The sequence below is a fragment of the Apteryx mantelli genome, unplaced genomic scaffold (genome assembly GCF_036417845.1).
Source record: "Apteryx mantelli isolate bAptMan1 unplaced genomic scaffold, bAptMan1.hap1 HAP1_SCAFFOLD_163, whole genome shotgun sequence".
Taxonomy (NCBI): Eukaryota; Metazoa; Chordata; class Aves; order Apterygiformes; family Apterygidae; genus Apteryx; species Apteryx mantelli.
The window spans coordinates 82802-100787 of NW_027118516.1; the positions used below are offsets into that span (position 1 = coordinate 82802).

Consider the following 17986-nt stretch of genomic DNA (forward strand, 5'->3'; position numbering starts at 1 on the left):
TGCCGGGGGGCGGCGGACGAGGGGACCCAAGCGTCTGGGGCCCTCGCGCGACCCCCGTCCTCTCCCAGCCGGCGGCCTCCGGTGCAACCAGTGCGCGGTGAAGTTCCAGGGCGTCTGCCTGAGCTCGGCCCAGACCTGCACCGCCAACGGCAGCCAAGTCTGCAGCTCCGCCACGTTCTCCTTCGGTAAGGCCCCGCCGCCACCGGGAGGGACCCAGGCGTCCGGGAGGGGACCCAGGCGTCCGGGGGGGGGACTCGGGCATCTGGGAGGTGGCCCAGACATCTGGGGAGGGGACACACGTGTCTGGGGGGGGCCCAGGTGTCCAGGAGAAGGGGGACACCTAGGGTAGGAGGGGACCCAGGTGTCTGGGGGGGGACTCAGGCATTTTGGGGGGGGACTCGGGCATCCGGGAGGGGACTCAGGCATTCGAGGGGGGCCCAGACATCTGGGGAGGGGACACACGTGTCCGGGGGGGTCAGGTGCCCAGGGAGGGGACTCGGGTATTTGGGAGGGGACTCAGGCTTTCGGGGGGGGACCCAGACATCTGGGAAGGGGACCCAGGTGTCCAGGGGCCCAGGCGTCCGGGTACGCGGCTCACCCTGGCCCCGCAGGGAAGGTCGCTGTGTTCTCGCAGTACGACTGCGTCGTGCCGGAGTCCTGCCACCGCAACTCCTCGGAGCTGCTGGAGCTCTCGTGCTGCAACACGACGCTGTGCAATGCGGCCGCCCCCGCGCTGCCCCCCGCCCTGGGGCTGGGGCTGGGCGCCCTCCTCGGCCTCTGGTGGCCCCTGCGCTGACCGGCCCCCGACCTCCACCCCGGCCCCGAAACGCCCAAACCTGCCCCCAAACCTGGCCCCAACCCCCCCCCCTGAACCTGAACCTGACCCGGCCCTAAAACCAGCCCCAGTTCCTGGAATCTGGCCCCAAATCCAGCCCCAAATCCAGCCCCGAGCCCCCTCCCCTCCTTGTGGGCCAGGGCACCCACAGCCGGGGGTGAGGTGACGTCCGGGCCAGAGGCACCGGTCCGATCACCCCTGCGTGAGATGGGAATTTCGGGGCCTGGTTTTGGGGTGTTTCGGAGTGTTTTGTGGCACCAGCGCAGGCCAATAAAGAGTGAGTGACCCTGGAAGCAGCGACACCATCTTGACCCCACATGTCACCTCTAAAACTGCCCCCCAACATGGCGCCTCGGGGCAGCTGTTGCCATGGCAACGCCCCCACTGAGGTCACCTGGGGGGTCCCAGGGAAAGTGGCCCCTAGCCCTTTAAGGGGGGGGGGGGGGCGAAGCACCTTGTGGCGAATCTTGACCCCAGCGGCGCCCCGTCCCTGGCGGCGGCGGCGGCGGCGCGTTTCGAAAGCGGCGCGCTGCGGCTCGGTGCTCGCGGGCTTCCGTAGCGTTCCCGGAAGTCCCGCCCCCGCCCCTCCCGCCGCCCCGGCCCGGCCCAAGATGGCGAAGCTGCTGAGCTGCGTCCTGGGGCCGCGGCTCTACCGCGTCTACCGGTACCGCGGGCCGGGCCCGGCGCCCCGCGGCGCGGCCGGGGTCCGGGAGGAGCCGTCCTGGGTGAGTCGGGCGCGGCGGGCCGCGGGGGCGGTTGTCATGGCGACGGGGACGCGGCCGCCGCCGTGGGGCTGCCGTGACATCAGCTGCGGTTGTCATGGCGACGGGGACACGGCGGCCGTGGGGTTGGTGTGACATCATCACCGTGTCCATGGGGTTGTCATGACGTGGGGGCCGAGGGGTTGGCATGACGTCATCACCAGGGCTTCGGGGTTGTCATGGCACCCGCGAGATGGTGGCCATGGGGTTGGCAGCCATGACACCAACATGGGGCCCACGGGGATGTTGTGAGCATCGCAACGCTGCTGGGGGGACGCGCGGTCGCGGTGACGCCCGGCGCGGTCACTGTGTCACCCCGCGCGGTCGCCATGGCGTCGAGCACGGTCGCCGTGATGCCCAACACGGTCGCCACGTTGCCCCGCGCGGTCGCCATGGCGGCGCCGCCTGACGCTCGGTCCCACAGGACTCGTACTACCAACCGCGCAGCCTGGAGAAGCACGCCGACAGCGTCCTGGCCCTGGTGAGCGCGGGCCCCGGTGCCCGGGGGCTCCGGCATCCGGGGGGCCCGGCTGCTCCGCGGGGCCCTGGTGTCCGGGCGCCCGGTAACGCTCTGCCCTCAGGCCTCGGTGCTCTGGTCGGTCTCGTGCTACGCGTCGCCCCTGGCCTTCGTTTACCTCTACCGCAAAGGTGGGGGCTGGGGTGTCTGGGGGGGATTTGGGGGCACCAGAGGGGATTTGGGGTGGCGGTGGGGGGATGGGAGCTGTCAGGGGTATTTGGGGGGTATTTGGGGGGTGCTGGGGGGGATTTGAGGGCACTGGGGGGGCCCCCAGTGCTGCTGGGGGGGCCAGAGGTGGTGTGGGGGGGTTGGAGGGGGATTTGGGGGCGTTGGAGGGTCAGGGTCTGGTCCGGGGGGATTTTGGGGGCTCCAGGGGGGGTTGGGGGGGGCCGTTGCCCTCCCTGACTCGCCCCCCCGGTGCCCCCAGGGCTGCTGACACTGTCGCGGGTGGTGCCGCTCTCGCACTGCGCCGCCACCGTGGTGCTGCTGCTGGCCGGGGTGGCCTGTCTGCGAGGTGGGGCCGGACGCCGGGGCCCCCGCGACGGGGGGGCCGGACGCCGGGGCCCCTGGGGGAGGGGGGAAGGGGGATGCCTGGGTCCCTGGGGGAGGGTGCGGGGGGTTACCCAGCTACGGGGGTTGCCGGGGCAGGGCAAGGGGTGCTCGGACACCTGGGCCCCTCGAGGACGGGGCCCTGGGGGAGGGGGGAAGGGGGATTCCCTGGGCCCCTGGGGGAGGGGGTCCCCGGACGCCTGGGCCCTGGCCAGGCCCTGGGCAGCCCCGTCCCCCGCAGGCATCGGGCGCTGGACGAACCCCCAGTACGTGCAGTTCATCTCGGTGCTGGAGGACAGCCACCGCCTGGGCACCCCGGAGGTGAAGGTGCGCCACCGCCCCGTGCCCCCCCGGTGTCACTCGGTGTCACCCTGCGCCCCCCCGGTGTCCCCCCGCCTCCCCCCTCACCCTGCCCCTTCCCGCAGCGCAAACTCGCCAACTACAACTTCGACTTCCGGAGCTGGCCCGTGGACTTCCGCTGGGACGCCGCCCCCAGCCGGTGGGTGAGGACAGCGGGTCCCGGCGTCCGGGCTGCCCCCCTAACCCAGGACCCAGATGTCCGGGACCCCCCTAACCCCGGGACCCCGGCGTCTGGCCCCACGCGATCCCCAGCACCACCCAGCCCTGGGCACCCAGGAGTCCGGCCCCAGCACCGGCACCCAGACCCCCACCTGCCCCCCGCTGTGGTCCCAGGCGTCCGGGCAGCCCCCCACGTGGTCCCAGGCATCCGGGCAGCCCCCCGTCCCCCCCCCCCCGCGTGGCCCCAGGCGCCCGGCTGCCCCCGCCGTGGGGCTGACGCGCGGGTGCCCGCAGGTGGGACGCCCGGGGGGCCCCGCTGCTCCGGCTGCCCCCCCGCCCCCGCGGCGCCGCCCGCAGCCTCTTGGGAGCCCTCCGCAAGCTGCCCTGCCAGCTGGCCAGGTAGGCTCCGCCCTAGGGGGTGGGGCTCGTGGTGGCCCCGCCCCCGGGGGGGCGGGGTGGGAGGGGCGGGGCAGCGTTGCTGTGACAACTGGCCGGGAGGTGGGTGGCAGCCAGGTGGGGGCAGAGCTGGTAATGACTCCACCCCCCCACTGACTCTGCCCCCTGCTGGCTCCACCCATGTGCTGGCTCCACCCACGCGTTGGCTCCACCCACGTGCTGGCTCCGCCCCCGCGGGCTCCCCCCTCCCCGCCGCAGCTTCGTGCTGGCCCACACGCTGGGGCGCCGCATGCTCTACCCCGGCTCCGTCTACCTGCTGCAGAAGGCCCTGATGCCCGTGCTGCTGCAGGGCCAGGCCCGCCTCGTCGAGGAGGTGAGCGGGCCCCGGCGTCCGGGCGTTCCCACACCCCCCCCCCCCCCCCGCGGCAGGGCCCCGGCGTCCGGGCGCCCTGACCCCTCCCCTCCCCGCGGCGCAGTGTCACGGCGAACGCGCCAAGCTGCTGGCCTGCGACGGCAACGAGATCGACACCATGTTCATGGACCGGCGCGGCGGCCCCGAGCCCCAGGGCAAGAAGCTGGTGAGGACGGCGCGGGGCCCAGGCGTCCGGCCCGGGACAGGCTCGGTGGGGGGGTCAGCGTTTCGGGGGGTCGTGACCCCATCTGCCCTCCAGGTGATCTGCTGCGAGGGCAACGCCGGGTTCTACGAGGTCGGCTGCCTCTCCACCCCCCTTGATGGTACGGACTGGACCCCCCCCCCAGACCCCCCTGTGTGCCGTGGACTGGCCCGGCCCCCCCTCCGGGCACCGTGCACCAGCTCGGACCCCCCCCCCCGGGTGCTGTGGGCCGGCCCGGACACCCCCTTTTATTTGGGGTTGTCCCTGGGCTGGCCCATTCCCTTTTGGGGGGGGTCCCTGGGCTTTCCCATCCCCTTTTGGGGGGGGTCCCTGGGCTTTCCCATCCCCTTTTGGGGAGCTTCCAGGGTTTTTCCATTCCCTTTTGGGGAGGTTTCTATTTTTTTTATTCCCTTTTGGTGGTTCCTGGGTTTTCACATCCTTATTTAGGGAGTTCCTGGTTTTTTTGCATCCCCTTTTGGGGGGGGGGGGTGTCTCTGGGCCAGTCTGTTCCCTTTTAGGGGGTCCTTGGCTCTTCCCATCCCCTTTGGGGGTCCATGGTCCAATTGGCCCCAGCACTCGGGGCGACACCATCCTTCTCTCCCGCAGCCGGATACTCCGTCCTGGGCTGGAACCACCCCGGCTTCGCGGGCAGCACAGTGAGTCCCTGCCTGCCCCCGCGGGGGCGAGGACCCAGGTGTCTGGGGGGCCCCGGCGTCTGGGCCGGCCCTCCTCACCCCCCCGCCCCCGCGCAGGGGGTGCCGCTGCCGCAGAGCGAGGCCAATGCCATGGACGTGGTGATGCAGTACGCGCTGCACCGGCTCGGCTTCGCCCCCCGCGACATCATCATCTACGCCTGGTCCATCGGGGGCTTCACCGGTACCCGGGGGGGGCCCTGGGGGAGGCCCAGGAGGGTGATGAGGGTGCTGGGGGATAATGGGGAATCCTGGGAGGCTGATGGGGGGTTCTGGGGTGAAGTGGGGGATCCTGGGGGGGGTCTTGGGGGGCGATGGGGGTCCTGGGGGGAGGAATAGGGGCTCTTGGGGGGGTAATGGGGGTCCTGGGGGGCTGATGGTGGTTCTGGGGGGGGGTAATGGGGGCCCTTGGGGTGAAATGGGGGGGTTTTGGGGGGGGCTGATGGAGGTCCTGGGGCAGTAGCAGGGGTCCTGGGGGGCTGATGGGCGTAATGAGGGGGGTAATAGGGGTCCTGGGGTGAAATGGGGGATCCTGGGGGGTGATGGGGGATCCTGAGGGGGGTGATGGGGGCTCTTGGGGGGTAATGGGGCTGCGAGAGGGCTATGGGGGGAGATTGGGGGTGATGTGGGGGCTGGGGGGGGACTAATGTTTTTTTGGGGGGGGTATAATTTGGGTTATGGGGGTCAGTGGGGGGTTATGGGGGGCTGGTGGGGGTCCGGGGTTGCCCCCCCCCCAGCGATCCCCCCCCGCAGCCACCTGGGCGGCCATGTCGTACCCCGAGGTCGGGGCCCTGGTGCTCGACGCCTCCTTCGACGACCTGGTGCCGCTGGCGCTCAAGGTGCTGCCCCGCAGCTGGCGTGAGTGTCCCTGGCCCCCGCCGGCCAATCAGGACCCCACGGGGCCCCCGCCGGCCAATCAGGACCCTGCAGAGAGCCCCCTGGCCAATCAGTACCCTGTATGGTCACCTGTCAACCAATCAGGGCTCTGTGGGGGGGTAAAGTACTAATTTAATTAATGTGGTTTAATTAATGTGCTGCTTTAATTAGTGCAGTGGATTAATTAGAGCTTTTCTGTCTGGCTGGGGTGGAAGGGGGCGGCCTGTTCAGGAGGTGGGTTGCGGGGGCAGTGGGGGGGTTATGGGGCAGCCTGTTGATTCGGGGGGGAGGGTTGCCCCCCCGTTAAACCACAGCCTTGTTAACCGCTTCCCTGCGGCCCCCAGGGGATCTGGTGACCCTGACGGTGCGGCAGTACCTGAACCTCAACAACGGGGAGCAGCTCTGCAGGTACTGGGTGCTGGGGCCCCGTGGGGCTGGGGGGGGTGTGGGGAGGGGCCCGGATGCCTGGGCCCCCTTTGGGGGTGCCTGGACGCCTGGGCCCCGCCTGCAGCCCCCCCTTTCCCTGCCCAGGTACCAGGGTCCGGTGCTGCTGGTGCGAAGGACCAAGGACGAGATCATCACCACCACGTGAGCCCGGACGCCTGGGTCCCTCGGGGCGGGGGGGCGACGGGGATGGGGGGCACCCGGATGCCTGGGCCCCCCTTGCCCGCCCTGACTCGGCCCCGCGGGGTCTCCGCAGGGTCCCTGAGGACATCGCCTCCAACCGGGGCAACGACCTGCTGCTGAAGCTGCTGCAGCACCGGTGAGTGGGGACAGTTTGGGGTGATTTTGGGGAGGTTCAGGGCCGTTTGGGGCAGCTGGGGGCTCTCTGACCCCCCCCGTCCCCCGCAGCTACCCCAGGATCATGGCCGACGAGGGCGTCCGCGTCGTGCGCGAGTGGCTCGAGGCCGCCACCCCTGCAGAGGAGGGTAAGAGACCGGGACCCCCCCCAACCATGGGGAGGGGACCCAGGCATCCGGGACAGCCCCCGTCCCCGTCCCCCAGGGACCCAGGTGTCTGGGAGCCCCTGACCCCGCCCCTGCCAGCTCCCACCCCAGGGTCCGGTCCGGCGCCCCCCCAGTCCCCGTCCCCGCGGGCCCAGGTGTCCGGCCCCCCCCGGCAGCCCCCCCGGCAGCCGTGGGACCCAGGCGTCCGGTGCCCGCAGGGGCCGTGCTGCAGCGCTGCGCCGTGGACGAGGGCTGGTGCCTCTCGGTGCTGAGCTCCTTCGCCGAGGACCGCGACCCCCCCTTCCCCTGGAGCGTCGGTGAGTCGGCCAATGGCGGCGCGCGGCCTCGCAGGGAGGCCAATGGGGGCAGCTCAGCCTCACACACGGCCAATGGGGGTGCTTGGCTGCGTGGGGTGGCCAATGGGAGTGCTCGGTTCAGTGGGGCAACCAATGGGAGTGCTCGGTCCTGTGGGATGGCCAATGGGCGTGCTCGGCCCTGCAGAGCGACCAACGGGTTCGCTTGGCATTGCAGAGCAACCAATGGGGTCAGGCATGGATGGGTGGGGCTTTCCCTGTTCAGCCAATGGGAAAGCAGGCCTGCAATGGGCGATTGGCCAATGTCTGAGGAGGGGAAATGGGATTGGCTGATGGGGTTTGGGGGCTGGTCCCACATCAACCAATCAGGAAGTGGGAGTGGCTGCAGGGGTGGGGCCAGGGCAGGCCCCACCCCCTCCCAGCATTAACCCTTCGTTGCCCCCCCCCCCCCCCCCAGGCGAAGACATGTCGGCTGAGGGACGGCGGCAGCTGGCCCTGTTCCTGGTAAGGGCCCGCCCGGACACCGGGGCCCCCTGCGGGGGGGGCACCTGGACACCGGGGTCCATGGGGGGGGGCATGGGGGTCCATTTGGGGAGGTCTGGGGGGGTCCTCGGTGGGATGGGGCAGGACCCCCCTGGATGCCAGGGCCCCCTGACCCCCCCCCCTCCCGCTCCCAGGCGCGGAAGCACCTGCAGAACTTCGAGGCATCGCACTGCGCCCCGCTGCCCCCCCAGGCCTTCCGCCTGCCCTGGCGCCTCTAGCCCCCCCCAGCCCCCCCCCCCCCCCGCCATTAAAGGTATTTTTTGTACCTGCGGCCTCGAGCAGTATGGGGGGGTTGGGGGGGGGGACCTGGACCCTTTATTGGGGGTGGGAGGCAATGACAGAGAAAGACGGAGCCGTTTGAGGTGTTTATTAACAAATTAAGCTAAAAATAATGAGGCGGGGGAGGGGTTCAGCTGCCACTTGGGGGGGGGCTGCTACATGACCCCCCCCCAACTACGCTACCATGCTCATGACCCCCCCCAAACCCCTCACAGTGATCCCAAAATGGGGGGGGGGCCCCCCCCCCCATGGAGTTAATGGGGGGACCAATTTGGGGGGGGAGAGTGAGCCTATTTCTGGGATCCTGGGTTGGTTTTGAGGGGAAGAATCACAGGGGGGGGGGGGCCTGTGGCAGGGGGGCCTGTGGCAGGGGGGCCAGGGACTTTGGGGGACCCCTGTGGCCATGGGGGGGGTCCTGCTCCTCATGGCACTGTCATCATTAGTCATCGGGGGGGGGTATTGTGGGGGGGGGGGACAGCGCAGGAGGAGCCCTGTCACCGGGGGGGGGGGTCCCACTCGGTATGGGGCTCCCTATGTCCATGGGGGGGGGGTGGGGGGGGAGCGAGTCCTGCTCCCGATTGATGCCATCATTCATCACTGGAGGCTTGATGAGGAGCGCCCAAGATGATTCCTGCCATCGGCAGGGTGGGGAGTGGTCCTGGTCGCCATGGGTCTCACCGTGGGGCTCCCCATAGCCATGGGGGGGGGGGTCCCGGTCACTGTGGGGCTCCCAGTGGCTGTGGGTCCCACTGTGGGGCACCCCAGGGCCGTGGGGGTCCCGGTGGCCGTGGGGGTCCCGGTGGGCCACAGATCCCGCCGTGGGGCGCCCCACGGCCCTGGGGGTCGCTAGGCCTCGGGGCGGGTGTTGACGAGGAGGGCGCAGGAGCTCAGGGCCCCCCCCAGCTTGGCCACCTCGGAGCAGGACGCCGGCACCAGGGTGCAGCCCGGCAGCTTCTGGAAGGGCTGTGGGCGGGGCCATCAGGACACGCCCCCCAGGATGGCCATGCCCCTGCCAGAACCACACCCCCCACCATGGCCCTGCCCCTGCCCTCAAGCCCCACCCTCACCCAGGCCCCACCCCCTCCCCCATGAGGCCCCACCCATCCAGGGCCCAGCCCCCTCCTGCCACCCCCTGCCCTGGGGTTGCCCCACCCCCTGGCAGACCCCGCCCTCAAGGCTCCACCCCCAGGTGGCTCCGCCCCCACCTGCAGGCTGTGGGGGAACTCCTCAGGGCTGCAGTGCACCAGGGTGCAGCTGCCCCCCCACTGGCTCCACCCCTCCGAGGCCCCGCCCCCAGCGGCCCCACCCAGCAGACCCCGCCCCCAGCGGCCCCGCCCCCGGGTGGCCCCGCCCCCACCTGCAGGCTGTGGGGGAACTCCTCCGGGCTGCGGTGCACCAGGGCGCAGCCGCCGGGGCCCAGGCGGGCGAAGAGGCAGTTCCCGGCCGGGTCGTCGGGCACCGAGAGCCGCCCGTAGCCGTGGTCCGAGAGCTGCTCCATGGCCTGTGCCGGCCCCAGCCCTCACCTTCGACCCCTGGCCCGACCCCCGACCCTCCGCCCCGCACCTGCGACCCCTGGCCCTCCAACCCTGACCCCCAACCCCTGACCCGACCCCCAAGCCTCCACCCCTCCCCTTCGGCCCACGACCCTCCACCCCACACCCCTGACCTGCCCACTGGGACCCCGACCCTGTGCCCCCCCCCCAGCCTCAAATGTGCCCTAACCCCCCCCCCGACCCCACTCTGACCCCCCCCCCGTGGCCCCTGACCCCCCACATGACCCCTGACCCCACCCCCACTGTGACCTTTCCCATGGCCCCTGACCTGCCTGCAACCCTTGACACCCCCATGATGCCCCTTATGACCCCTGGCGTTCCCCCCCCACCTGCCCCAACCTCTGACCCCTCCCGACCCCCGATCCCACCTTCATGGCGCGCTGGGCGGCCTCGCTGCTGCCGATGGCGATGGTGTCGGGGGCGGCCATGCTGCAGAAGCTCTTCAGGTGCCCCCCGCCCCCCACCGGCACCGTGGAGACCGCAAAGTCCTGGGGGCCCAGGCGTCCGGGAGGGGCCGCAGGACGACCCTTCCCCTCCCCACCCTGAAACACCCCCCCCAAGCACCCTCCTACCCCCCCCCCCCACACACACACGCTGGGGGCAGCTCAGGGCCACCTGGACGCCTGGGTCCCCGGGGGGTGTTGGGGCATTCCCTTCCCCCCCCCGGCCGGCCCGGACACCTGGGCCCGCCGCACTCACCCGGAAGGCGTCGGCGACCATCTCAGCCCCGCGGTGGTTGGTCCAGCGCGAGATGCCCACGAAGAATTCGCGGCCTGCGGGGAGGCGCCGTCACCTGGACACCGGGGCCCGTCCCGGATGCCGGGGCCCCTCCGCGGGGCCAGGCTGGGGTCACTCACCAGTGAAGAGGACGTCGCTGCCGTCCAGCGTCGCCCCCTCGTCCGTCACCGCCACCACTCGCAGCTTCAGCTCCTCCAGCACTGCCCGGACGCTGCCCAGCTGCCGGTACAGGGCTGGGACCAGTCCCCGGAACCCCCAAATCCCTCCCAAAACCCACCACCGATGCCCCCTGCGGGAGGGACCCAGGTGTCCGGGGCAGGGGCTATGAGGGCGGCATTAACCCCTTCTGGGCCTATTGGGGGGCGTTTGGGGGCAGAAATGGCACTATCTATCTCCTGCATGAGCTGGTGCCTCCCCCCCCCCAACCAGGGGTCCTGACACCCCCAAAGGGACCCCACTGAGCCCCCTCAACCCCCAAACCAAGGATGTCCCGGTCCCGGGTGTCCAGCATCCGGGTTTCCCGCCTTCCCTGTGGTCCCAGGTGTCCGGGTCCCCCCCCAGCCCCCCCCCCCCCCGGGGTCCCAGCCGCCCCCCGTCGCCGGCACCTCGTCACGGCGGGCAGGCTCCCAGGGCCGGGTGAGCAGCGCGGTGTCGCCCTGCACCACGGCCACGTCCTCCAGCAGCACGGCGCGGGGGGCCACCGGCGGCAGCGCCACCACCTGCAGCCCCAGCTGCTGCCGCAGGATCCCCGCGAAGACGCCGAGCTGCCGCTGCGCCTTGGCCAGGTCCAGCGGCCCCCCCGGGCCCTCGGCCCCTGGCGCCTCGGGCAGCGCCCGCACCACCGCGTGGCTGTAGCGCCCGAAGGCCCCCGGCCCCGCCATCGCCGGCCCCGCACGCTGGCGACGAGCCAGGCTCAGGCCCGGAGCGCTGGGTCCCGCTGCGATCGCCGGGGCTCCAGCCGGGATCGCAGCCCGCGACCGCACGGGCTCAATCCGCGACCACACGGGCTCAGTCCATGATCATCTGAGCTCGCTCCGTGATTGCAATCCGTGATTTCCCGGGCTCGGTCCGCGATCTCTGTCCGTGATCGCCCCAGCTCAGCCTGTGATCACCCGGGTGCAATCCGCTGTTGTGCCGGCTCAGTCCCCGATTTCCTAGGTTCGCTCCATGATCGCTCGATCCCTCCGTGCCAGTGAGACGCGGCAGCCCCCACCGACACGGGGCAGGCAGCTCCGTGCCCCGATTTCCCTCGGTTTCTCCCCGAGGCAGCTCCCGCCACAGGACGGGGCCAAAGCTGCAAGGGAACCGGGGGGGGGGGGTCAGCAGGGGCGGGGGATTCCCACAAACAGGCCTAAACGACCCCAAATTCACCCTGGTTATTACACGCTCCTCAGACCCATGACAGCCCCGCAAATCAGTGCAATTAACACCATGATTAGCGGCAGCTGGGGCTGCCAGACTCGCTGGCCGCGGGTGGAGGCAGGAGTGGAACCGGGCCAGATTCGCTCAGGGGGAAAATATGTGCCGGGCGGGGGCGGCTGGGGCTCAGCCCCTCGGGGCCCAGGCGTCCGGGCCCCCCGCCCCACAGGCTGACGGCCCAGGCGGCCCCAGCTCTCCCAGTGCCCCCCAGTTCTCCCAGTGGACCTCCAGTCTGGCCCCAGCTCTCCCAGTGCCCCCCAGTTCTCCCAGCAGACTCCCAGTGCAGCCCCAGCTCTCCCAGTGACACCCAGTCCAGCCATGCTCCCCCCGTCCCGTCCCCCCCAGCTCACCTCTGTCCCCTCCGCAGTCCTCACCAGTTTCCCCAGTCCCTCCCAACGCCCCCAGTCCCGCTCCAGTCCCTCCCAGTCCCCCGCCTCTCCCCCCAGGCCAGTTCCCACCCCCCATTTGCCCCAGCCCCCTCCAGTTCCCCCCATCGCCCCCGTCTCAGTCCCCCGCCCCCTATTTCCCCCAGTCCCCCCAGTTCCCCCCCCCGCACCGCTGGGTCGGCTCCGGCGGGTCCGCCAGCCGCGGTCCGCCCCGCTCCCGACAGCCCCCGCGGCGCCGCTGCCCAGGGCGGCCCCGCCCGCGCGGCCCATTGTCTCCGCGGCAGGGGCGGAGCCGCAGCAGGGTACCACGCCCAGGGGCGGGGCCAAGGTAGAACACCCCCTCCAGGGGCGGGCCCCTCCTGGGGGCGGGGCCTCGGCAGAATGCACCACCCTGGGGCGGGACCCAAGGAAGGCCCCGCCCCCTTCTCCCACCCACCAGCTCGAGGCAGGAGCGAGACCACGGGGGCACTGGAACGGGCCTTACTGGGGGCACTGGGACCACGCTGGGGTTGTCCTCCCCAGCCGCCTGGGTCCCGCCTCGCGCGTCGCAGACCCCCGGTGCTTCCGTCAGCAGCGGCCCCGGACGCCTGGGTCCCTCCGTCCGCCTTTATTGCAGCCAGTGGGGGGGGGGCACAGGCAGTTGGAGTAAGACAAAGGCTTTTGGGGCCAGAGGGAGGTTTTTGAGGCCGCCAGGGGGTTCCCGAGCAGGACGCAGTTCCAGGGTGCCCTGGGGGCGGCTGAGGTAGGACCAGGCGTTTCCGAGATGGTGGATGGTTCCCGGATGGCTCCAGGACCGAGGAAGGGTTTTGGGAGCAGGATGAAGCGTTCTGCGGCCACTGGAGGCATTTTGGGGCAGCACAAGGAGTTTCGTGGCAGGATGATGTGTTCTGGGGCCGTTGGGAGGGTTTTGGGGACAGGATGAAGGATTTCATGGCAAGATAAAGTGTTTTGGGGCAGGATGAAGACTTCGGGATGGGAGAAAGTGTTTTGAGCCGTTGGGAGCGTTTCGGGGCTGGACAGAGCATTTTTGTGGCCAGATGGAGGGTTTTGGGGCTGGACAGTGTTCTCTGGGCCACCTGGAGGATTGGGGGGTGTTTTCAGAGCCATTGGGGGTGTTTTGGGGGCTGAAGAGAGCATTTTTGGGGCTGGCTGGAGCATTTGGCAGCTGTTGGGGGCATTTGGGGGGCTGGACGGAGCGTTTTGGGGCTGGATAGTGATCCTGGGGCCGGCTGGAACACCTTGGGGGCATTTTGGGGGCTGGACGGAACGTTCCTGGGGCCGGCTGGAGGATCTGGGGGCGTTTTCAGGGCAGCGCGGGCTCAGGCGAGGGGCCGCGCCACCTGCTCGTAGGCCAGCTCGATCTCGGTGGCGTCGGGGCAGGTGCTGGCGAACTCCTCGCGGGCGGCGGCGTTGCGCAGGTACCGCTGCAGCCCCGCCAGCTCCTCCGGGATCCTGAAGCCCCGGAACCGCCGGCACACCACCTGGGCGGGGACAGGGACAGGGCGACATGAGCCACCGACATGTGTCCCCACCTCCCCCCGTCCCCCCCCCGTATCCCCCCTGTGCCACCTGGAGCACGTGCAGCTTGGGCAGCAGGTTGCAGTCGGGCAGGGTGAGCTCGTCACCGTCCAGGAAGCGGCGCTGCGATGGGGGCGGCTCCTCGGCGCTGCCCTCGTCCAGCTCCTGGGGCAGCGGCGTCAGCAGGAAGGTGTCCAGCGCCCGCAGCGCCCGCAGCAGCCCCTGCTGCAGCCCTGCGACCCACAGCTGCGTCAGCACCCGCCGCGGGACCCACAGCGGGACCCACGGCCGTGTCAGGACCAGCAGCCAGACCCGCAGGAGGACCTATGGCCACATCCTGACCCACAGCGGGACCCACCTGCGGCATTTCAGCCCCCCACAGCCAAGAGGGACCAGGAGGCTGTGGAGCGGCAGCCAATGGGAGAGGCAGGGGGGCGCAGACAGCCAATGGTAAGGATGGGAGGAGAGTGAGCCAATCAGAGGAAAGGCGGCAGAGACAACCAATGAGACACAGGAGAGAGATACCAAAACCAAGGTTGTAAGGAGACAGCCAATCCAGGAAGAAGGAAGAAGAGACACAGCCAATCAGAGAGCATGTAGGGAAAAGAAGAAAAAGAACAGCCAATCAGAATCCAGAGAGAGAAAAAACACCCGATAAGCAGCCAAAGGAGAGAGACAGCTGCCAATCAGGTAAGGCAGAAAAGACCAGATGGCCAATCAGAACTGGGTGGGAAAAGGGGAGCCAATCAGAGTGCCTGTGACAGCCAATCAGGCTGGGGGATGGGGAAGCAGCCAATGGGAACACGGGGCAGAAGCACAGGTGGCGGAGCACCCAATGATGAGCCCCCAAGCCCCACCCCTGGGAGGAGCTTCCTTTGACCACATCCCTGGGGTGGGTCCTCCCAGGCCTCACCCAAGGGGAGGAGTCTGCCCTGGTCCCACCCCTGGTGGGTGTGGTTTCTCTGGGCCCCTCCCATGTGGGTGTGGTCTCCCCTAGGACACCCCCCCCCAGTGAGCAGGGTTCACTGGCATCCAGGGTGGGTTCCCCCGGCCCCTCCCCCATGGGCATGGCCTCCCCAGGCCCCTCCCCTGTGGGCGGGGCTCACCAGCATCCAGGGTGGGGTTCCCGTTCTTCACGTATGCCGAGAACTTGGCGAAGACGTCAAGGCCGGCGGTGTTGGCCTCGGGGTTGCGGGCAGCCAGGCGGGGGTACCTGGGGTGGAACTGGGGCTCTGAACTGCCCCGGGACCCCCCCAAACCGCTCCAGGACCCCCCAAACTGCCCTGGAACCCCCCCGAGCTGCCCCTCTGGGTTGCGGGCAGCCAGGCAGGGGTACCTGGGGTGGAACTGGGGCTCTGAACTGCCCCGGGACCCCCCCAAACCGCTCCAGGACCCCCCAAACTGCCCCAGGACACTCCCGAGCTGCCCCTCGGGGTTGCAGGCAGCCAGGCGGGGGTACCTGGGGTGGGACTGGGGCTCTGAACTGCCCCGGGACCCCCCCAAACCGCTCCAGGACCCCCCAAACTGCCCCGGGACACTCCCGAGCTGCCCCTCAGGGTTGCGGGCGGCCAGGTGGGGGTACCTGGGGGGCAGATCGGGACTCCGAGCGGCCCTGGGACCCCCCACCCCGAGCAGCCCCATGGCTCACCGTGGGGGGCAGAGCACCTCCTCGAGGAACTCCTCAATCTTGTTGGTGTCGGTGTAGACCTCACCGCCGTAGAGCAGGAAGGGCAGCTGCCCCCCGGGGCAGAGGCGCCGCACGGCCTCCGGGCGCCTGCGGGCAGGAGCAGGCGGTAGGCGGCGCCCAGACACCGGGGCCCTGGACGCCAGGGCCCTGGGATGGGGGGGAACGGCACACTCACCGCTTGGTGTCCACCGTGGTGACATTGAAGGTGACGCCCTTGAGCCAGAGCACCATGAAGAGCCGCTGCGAGAAGGGGCAGTTGCCGATCTTGGCCCCATCGCTGCCGGCCTGCGGGCACGGGGCACAAGGCGGAGGTTAACAAGGGCACGGGATAACGAGGGCACGGGGGAGTTAATGAGGACAGCAAACGTGGGAGAGTTAATGAAGATGGCAAGGGTGTGGGGGGTTAATGAGGGAAGCGGGGGTGGGGGAGTTGACGAGGACAGCAGGGTGACGGGGCCACAGGGCTGCAGGGACAGCGGGGGCACGGGGTGGCCCGTGGTGCAAAGGAGGCCCCGGGCCCAGCTGGGCCTAGGGAGGCCTCGGCCCCGTTGCTAGGCAGCCGGGTCACAGAGCCCTGCCCCCTCGTGGCCCCACCTGTTGCTAGGGAGCTGAGCCCGCCAGAGAGCTGGTTGGCTGCTGGCCGCCAGGCCCCGCCCCCTCCCGCGTTGCCAGGCCAACAGCAAACACCCGCCGCCCTCCCGCGCGGGCAGTCGCTGTGGCAACGGCCCACCGGGGAGCAGGTGCAGCCCTGTCGCCATGGAGACGGCCGGGGCAGGGCGGGGCCGGACGCCTGGGCCCCTCCTTGAACGCGGGGGCAGTTCTGGTGGCACCCGCCCGCCCCTGCACTGACCTCTGACCCCGGCGCCCCCACAGGTAGCAGGGGCTGGACCGCCCACACATGTGACGGGAGACGCACATGCGTGTGCGTGAGAAGATCTGTGCCTGCCCAAGTGTGTCACGGGAGACGCCCTCGCACACGCACGCGCACGAGGGGAGCCGCACATGCGTGTCACACGGGAGATGCCCTCGCACACGCACGCGCATGAGGTGAGCCGCACATGCGTGTCACACGGGAGACGCCCTCGCACACACGTGCGCATGAGGAGACCGGCGTTCGCCCACACGTGAGTCACGGGAGACGCCCTTGCCCACGCGTGCGCATGGGGTGAGCCGCACATGCCTGTCACATGGGAGACGCCCTCGCACATGCGTGTGTGTGAGGAGACCTGCGCACACGTGTCACACGGGACACGTGTTCCCTGGTGCCTCCGTTTCCGTCCGGGGCTGAAACCGCCACCCGGAAACACGGGGGAGGGGAGGCATGGCTGCTGCGGACCCAGGCGTCCGGGGCTCCCCTCCCCCCCCCCCCCCAGGGGACCCAGGCGTCCGGGGCTCCCCTCCCTTCCCCCCCCCCCCCAGGGGACCCAGGCGTCCGGGCTCCCCGGTGCCATTCGAGGGCGCCGGCGTGGCCCGGGGGGGCAGCGGGGGCAGCTCCCCCCTCCCCCCCCCGGTACCTTCACGAACAGCTCCACGAGCGGCTGCTCCTCCGCCATGGCGGGGTCGCCGCGGGGTCACCGCGGGGGTCGGGGCTGCACGGCTGCGCCCGGTCCCGGCGGCTCCCGGACGCCTGGGCCCCGCCCGAGGAAGCGGGGGCGGCGCCCGGACGCCTGGGTCCCCTCGGCTACCGCCCGCGGGGCGGGGCCTCGGGGGAGCGGAAATCCGGCGGGGGGGGAGGGGGGAGGGGGGAGAGGGGCCCCGCCCGGGCGCCTGTGCCCGCCCGCACCGGGACGAGGGCGCCCCCCCCCCCCCCCGCGGCGACCCACAACTGCCCCAGTCGCCCCCTAACTGTCCTCAATTGCCCCACAGCTGCCCCCCAGCGACCCCAGAACTGCCCCCACCACCCCTAAACTGCCCCCAGCGACCCCAGAACTGCCTCAGCCACCCCCTAACTGCCCCAACTGCCCCACAACTGCCCCCCAGCGACCCCAGAACTGCCCCAGTCGCCCCCTAACTGCCCTCAATTGCCTCACAACTGCCCCCAGCGACCCCAGAACTGCCCCCACCACCCCTAAACTGCCCCCAGCGACCCCAGAACTGCCCCAACCACCCCCAAACTGCCCCAACTGCCCAACTGCCCCCCAGCCACCCCAGAACTGCCCCCACCACCCCTAAACTGCCCCAACTGCCCCACAACTGCCCCCCAGCGACCCCAGAACTGCCCCCACCACCCCTAAACTGCCCCCAGCAACACCAGAACTGCCCCAGCCACCCCCTAACTGCCCTCAATTGCCTCACAACTGCCCCCCAGCCACCCCAGAACTGCTCCCACCACCCCTAAACTGCCCCCAGCAACCCCAGAACTGCCCCAGCCACCCCCTAACTGCCCTCAATTGCCTCACAACTGCCTCCCAGCGACCCCAGAACTGCCCCAGCCACCCCCAAACTGCCCCAACTGCCCCACAACTGCCCCCCAGCCACCCCAGAACTGCCCCAGACACCCCTAAACTGCCCCAGCGACCCCAGAACTGCCCCCACCACCCCACAACTGCCCCCCAGCCACCCCAGAACTGCCCCCACCACCCCTAAACTGCCCCCAGCAACCCCAGAACTGCCCCAGCCACTCCCAAACTGCCCTCAGTTGCCCCACAACTGCCCCCCAGCGACCCCAGAACTGCCCCAGCCACCCCCAGACTGCCCCAACTGCCCCAGAACTGCCCCCACCACCCCTAAACTGCCCCCAGCGACCCCAGAACTGCCCCAGCCACCCCCTAACTGCCCCAACTGCCCCACAACTGCCCCCAGCCACCCCCAGAACTGGCCCAAACACCCCACACAGCAACCCC

At 70.5% G+C, this 17986-nt stretch overlaps 3 protein-coding genes across 4 annotated transcripts; 1 reads left to right on the plus strand and 2 right to left on the minus strand.

Moving 5' to 3' along the window:
* Positions 1-1400: 1400 nt before the first annotated feature.
* ABHD16A (abhydrolase domain containing 16A, phospholipase) lies at positions 1401-7797 on the plus strand. The gene is made up of 20 exons (XM_067316879.1): positions 1401-1560; positions 2021-2077; positions 2178-2244; positions 2541-2627; positions 2904-2989; positions 3088-3161; positions 3476-3580; positions 3836-3950; positions 4054-4155; positions 4249-4312; positions 4798-4847; positions 4944-5067; positions 5637-5741; positions 6104-6167; positions 6291-6347; positions 6460-6522; positions 6612-6688; positions 6925-7023; positions 7478-7524; positions 7698-7797. The coding sequence occupies exons 1-20, from the start codon at positions 1447-1449 to the stop codon at positions 7779-7781; spliced, it is 1641 nt and encodes a 546-aa protein (XP_067172980.1). The 5' UTR covers positions 1401-1446; the 3' UTR covers positions 7782-7797.
* A 118-nt stretch (positions 7798-7915) lies between these two features.
* DDAH2 (DDAH family member 2, ADMA-independent) lies at positions 7916-12209 on the minus strand. 2 transcript variants are annotated; one of them, XM_067316895.1, is made up of 7 exons: positions 12109-12209; positions 10739-11427; positions 10253-10352; positions 10095-10168; positions 9764-9883; positions 9200-9343; positions 7916-8805 (listed from the first exon to the last, which is right to left on the minus strand). In XM_067316895.1, exons 2-7 carry the CDS (start codon positions 11012-11014, stop codon positions 8689-8691), a joined length of 831 nt encoding a protein of 276 aa, XP_067172996.1. In that variant the 5' UTR covers positions 11015-11427; positions 12109-12209; the 3' UTR covers positions 7916-8688. The 2 variants fall into 2 exon arrangements, with proteins under 2 accessions (XP_067172996.1, XP_067172997.1); XM_067316896.1 differs by lacking the exon at positions 12109-12209 and adding an exon at positions 11903-11921.
* A 591-nt stretch (positions 12210-12800) lies between these two features.
* Positions 12801-16835, minus strand: CLIC1 (chloride intracellular channel 1). Its single transcript, XM_067316897.1, has 6 exons — positions 16658-16835; positions 15319-15428; positions 15105-15230; positions 14563-14669; positions 13508-13689; positions 12801-13419 (listed from the first exon to the last, which is right to left on the minus strand). The coding sequence occupies exons 1-6, from the start codon at positions 16694-16696 to the stop codon at positions 13258-13260; spliced, it is 726 nt and encodes a 241-aa protein (XP_067172998.1). The 5' UTR covers positions 16697-16835; the 3' UTR covers positions 12801-13257.
* Positions 16836-17986: the final 1151 nt, after the last annotated feature.

Coding starts and splice junctions, on each gene's coding strand:
- DDAH2 (XM_067316895.1), bottom strand. CDS start 11,014: ATGGCGGGGCCGGGGGCCTTCGGGCGCTACAGCCACGCGGTGGTGCGG. Junction 10,169..10,252: donor CAGCGACGTCCTCTTCACTG/GTGAGTGACCCC, acceptor GCCTCCCCGCAG/GCCGCGAATTCTTCGTGGGC. Junction 9,344..9,763: donor CCGCCCAGCGCGCCATGAAG/GTGGGATCGGGG, acceptor GGGCCGGCACAG/GCCATGGAGCAGCTCTCGGA.
- CLIC1 (XM_067316897.1), bottom strand. CDS start 16,696: ATGGCGGAGGAGCAGCCGCTCGTGGAGCTGTTCGTGAAG. Junction 15,429..16,657: donor TCGTGGAGCTGTTCGTGAAG/GTACCGGGGGGG, acceptor CCGTGCCCGCAG/GCCGGCAGCGATGGGGCCAA. Junction 15,231..15,318: donor ACCACGGTGGACACCAAGCG/GTGAGTGTGCCG, acceptor TCCTGCCCGCAG/GCGCCCGGAGGCCGTGCGGC.
- ABHD16A (XM_067316879.1), top strand. CDS start 1,447: ATGGCGAAGCTGCTGAGCTGCGTCCTGGGGCCGCGGCTCTACCGCGTC. Junction 2,078..2,177: donor CCGACAGCGTCCTGGCCCTG/GTGAGCGCGGGC, acceptor CTCTGCCCTCAG/GCCTCGGTGCTCTGGTCGGT. Junction 6,168..6,290: donor AACGGGGAGCAGCTCTGCAG/GTACTGGGTGCT, acceptor TTCCCTGCCCAG/GTACCAGGGTCCGGTGCTGC.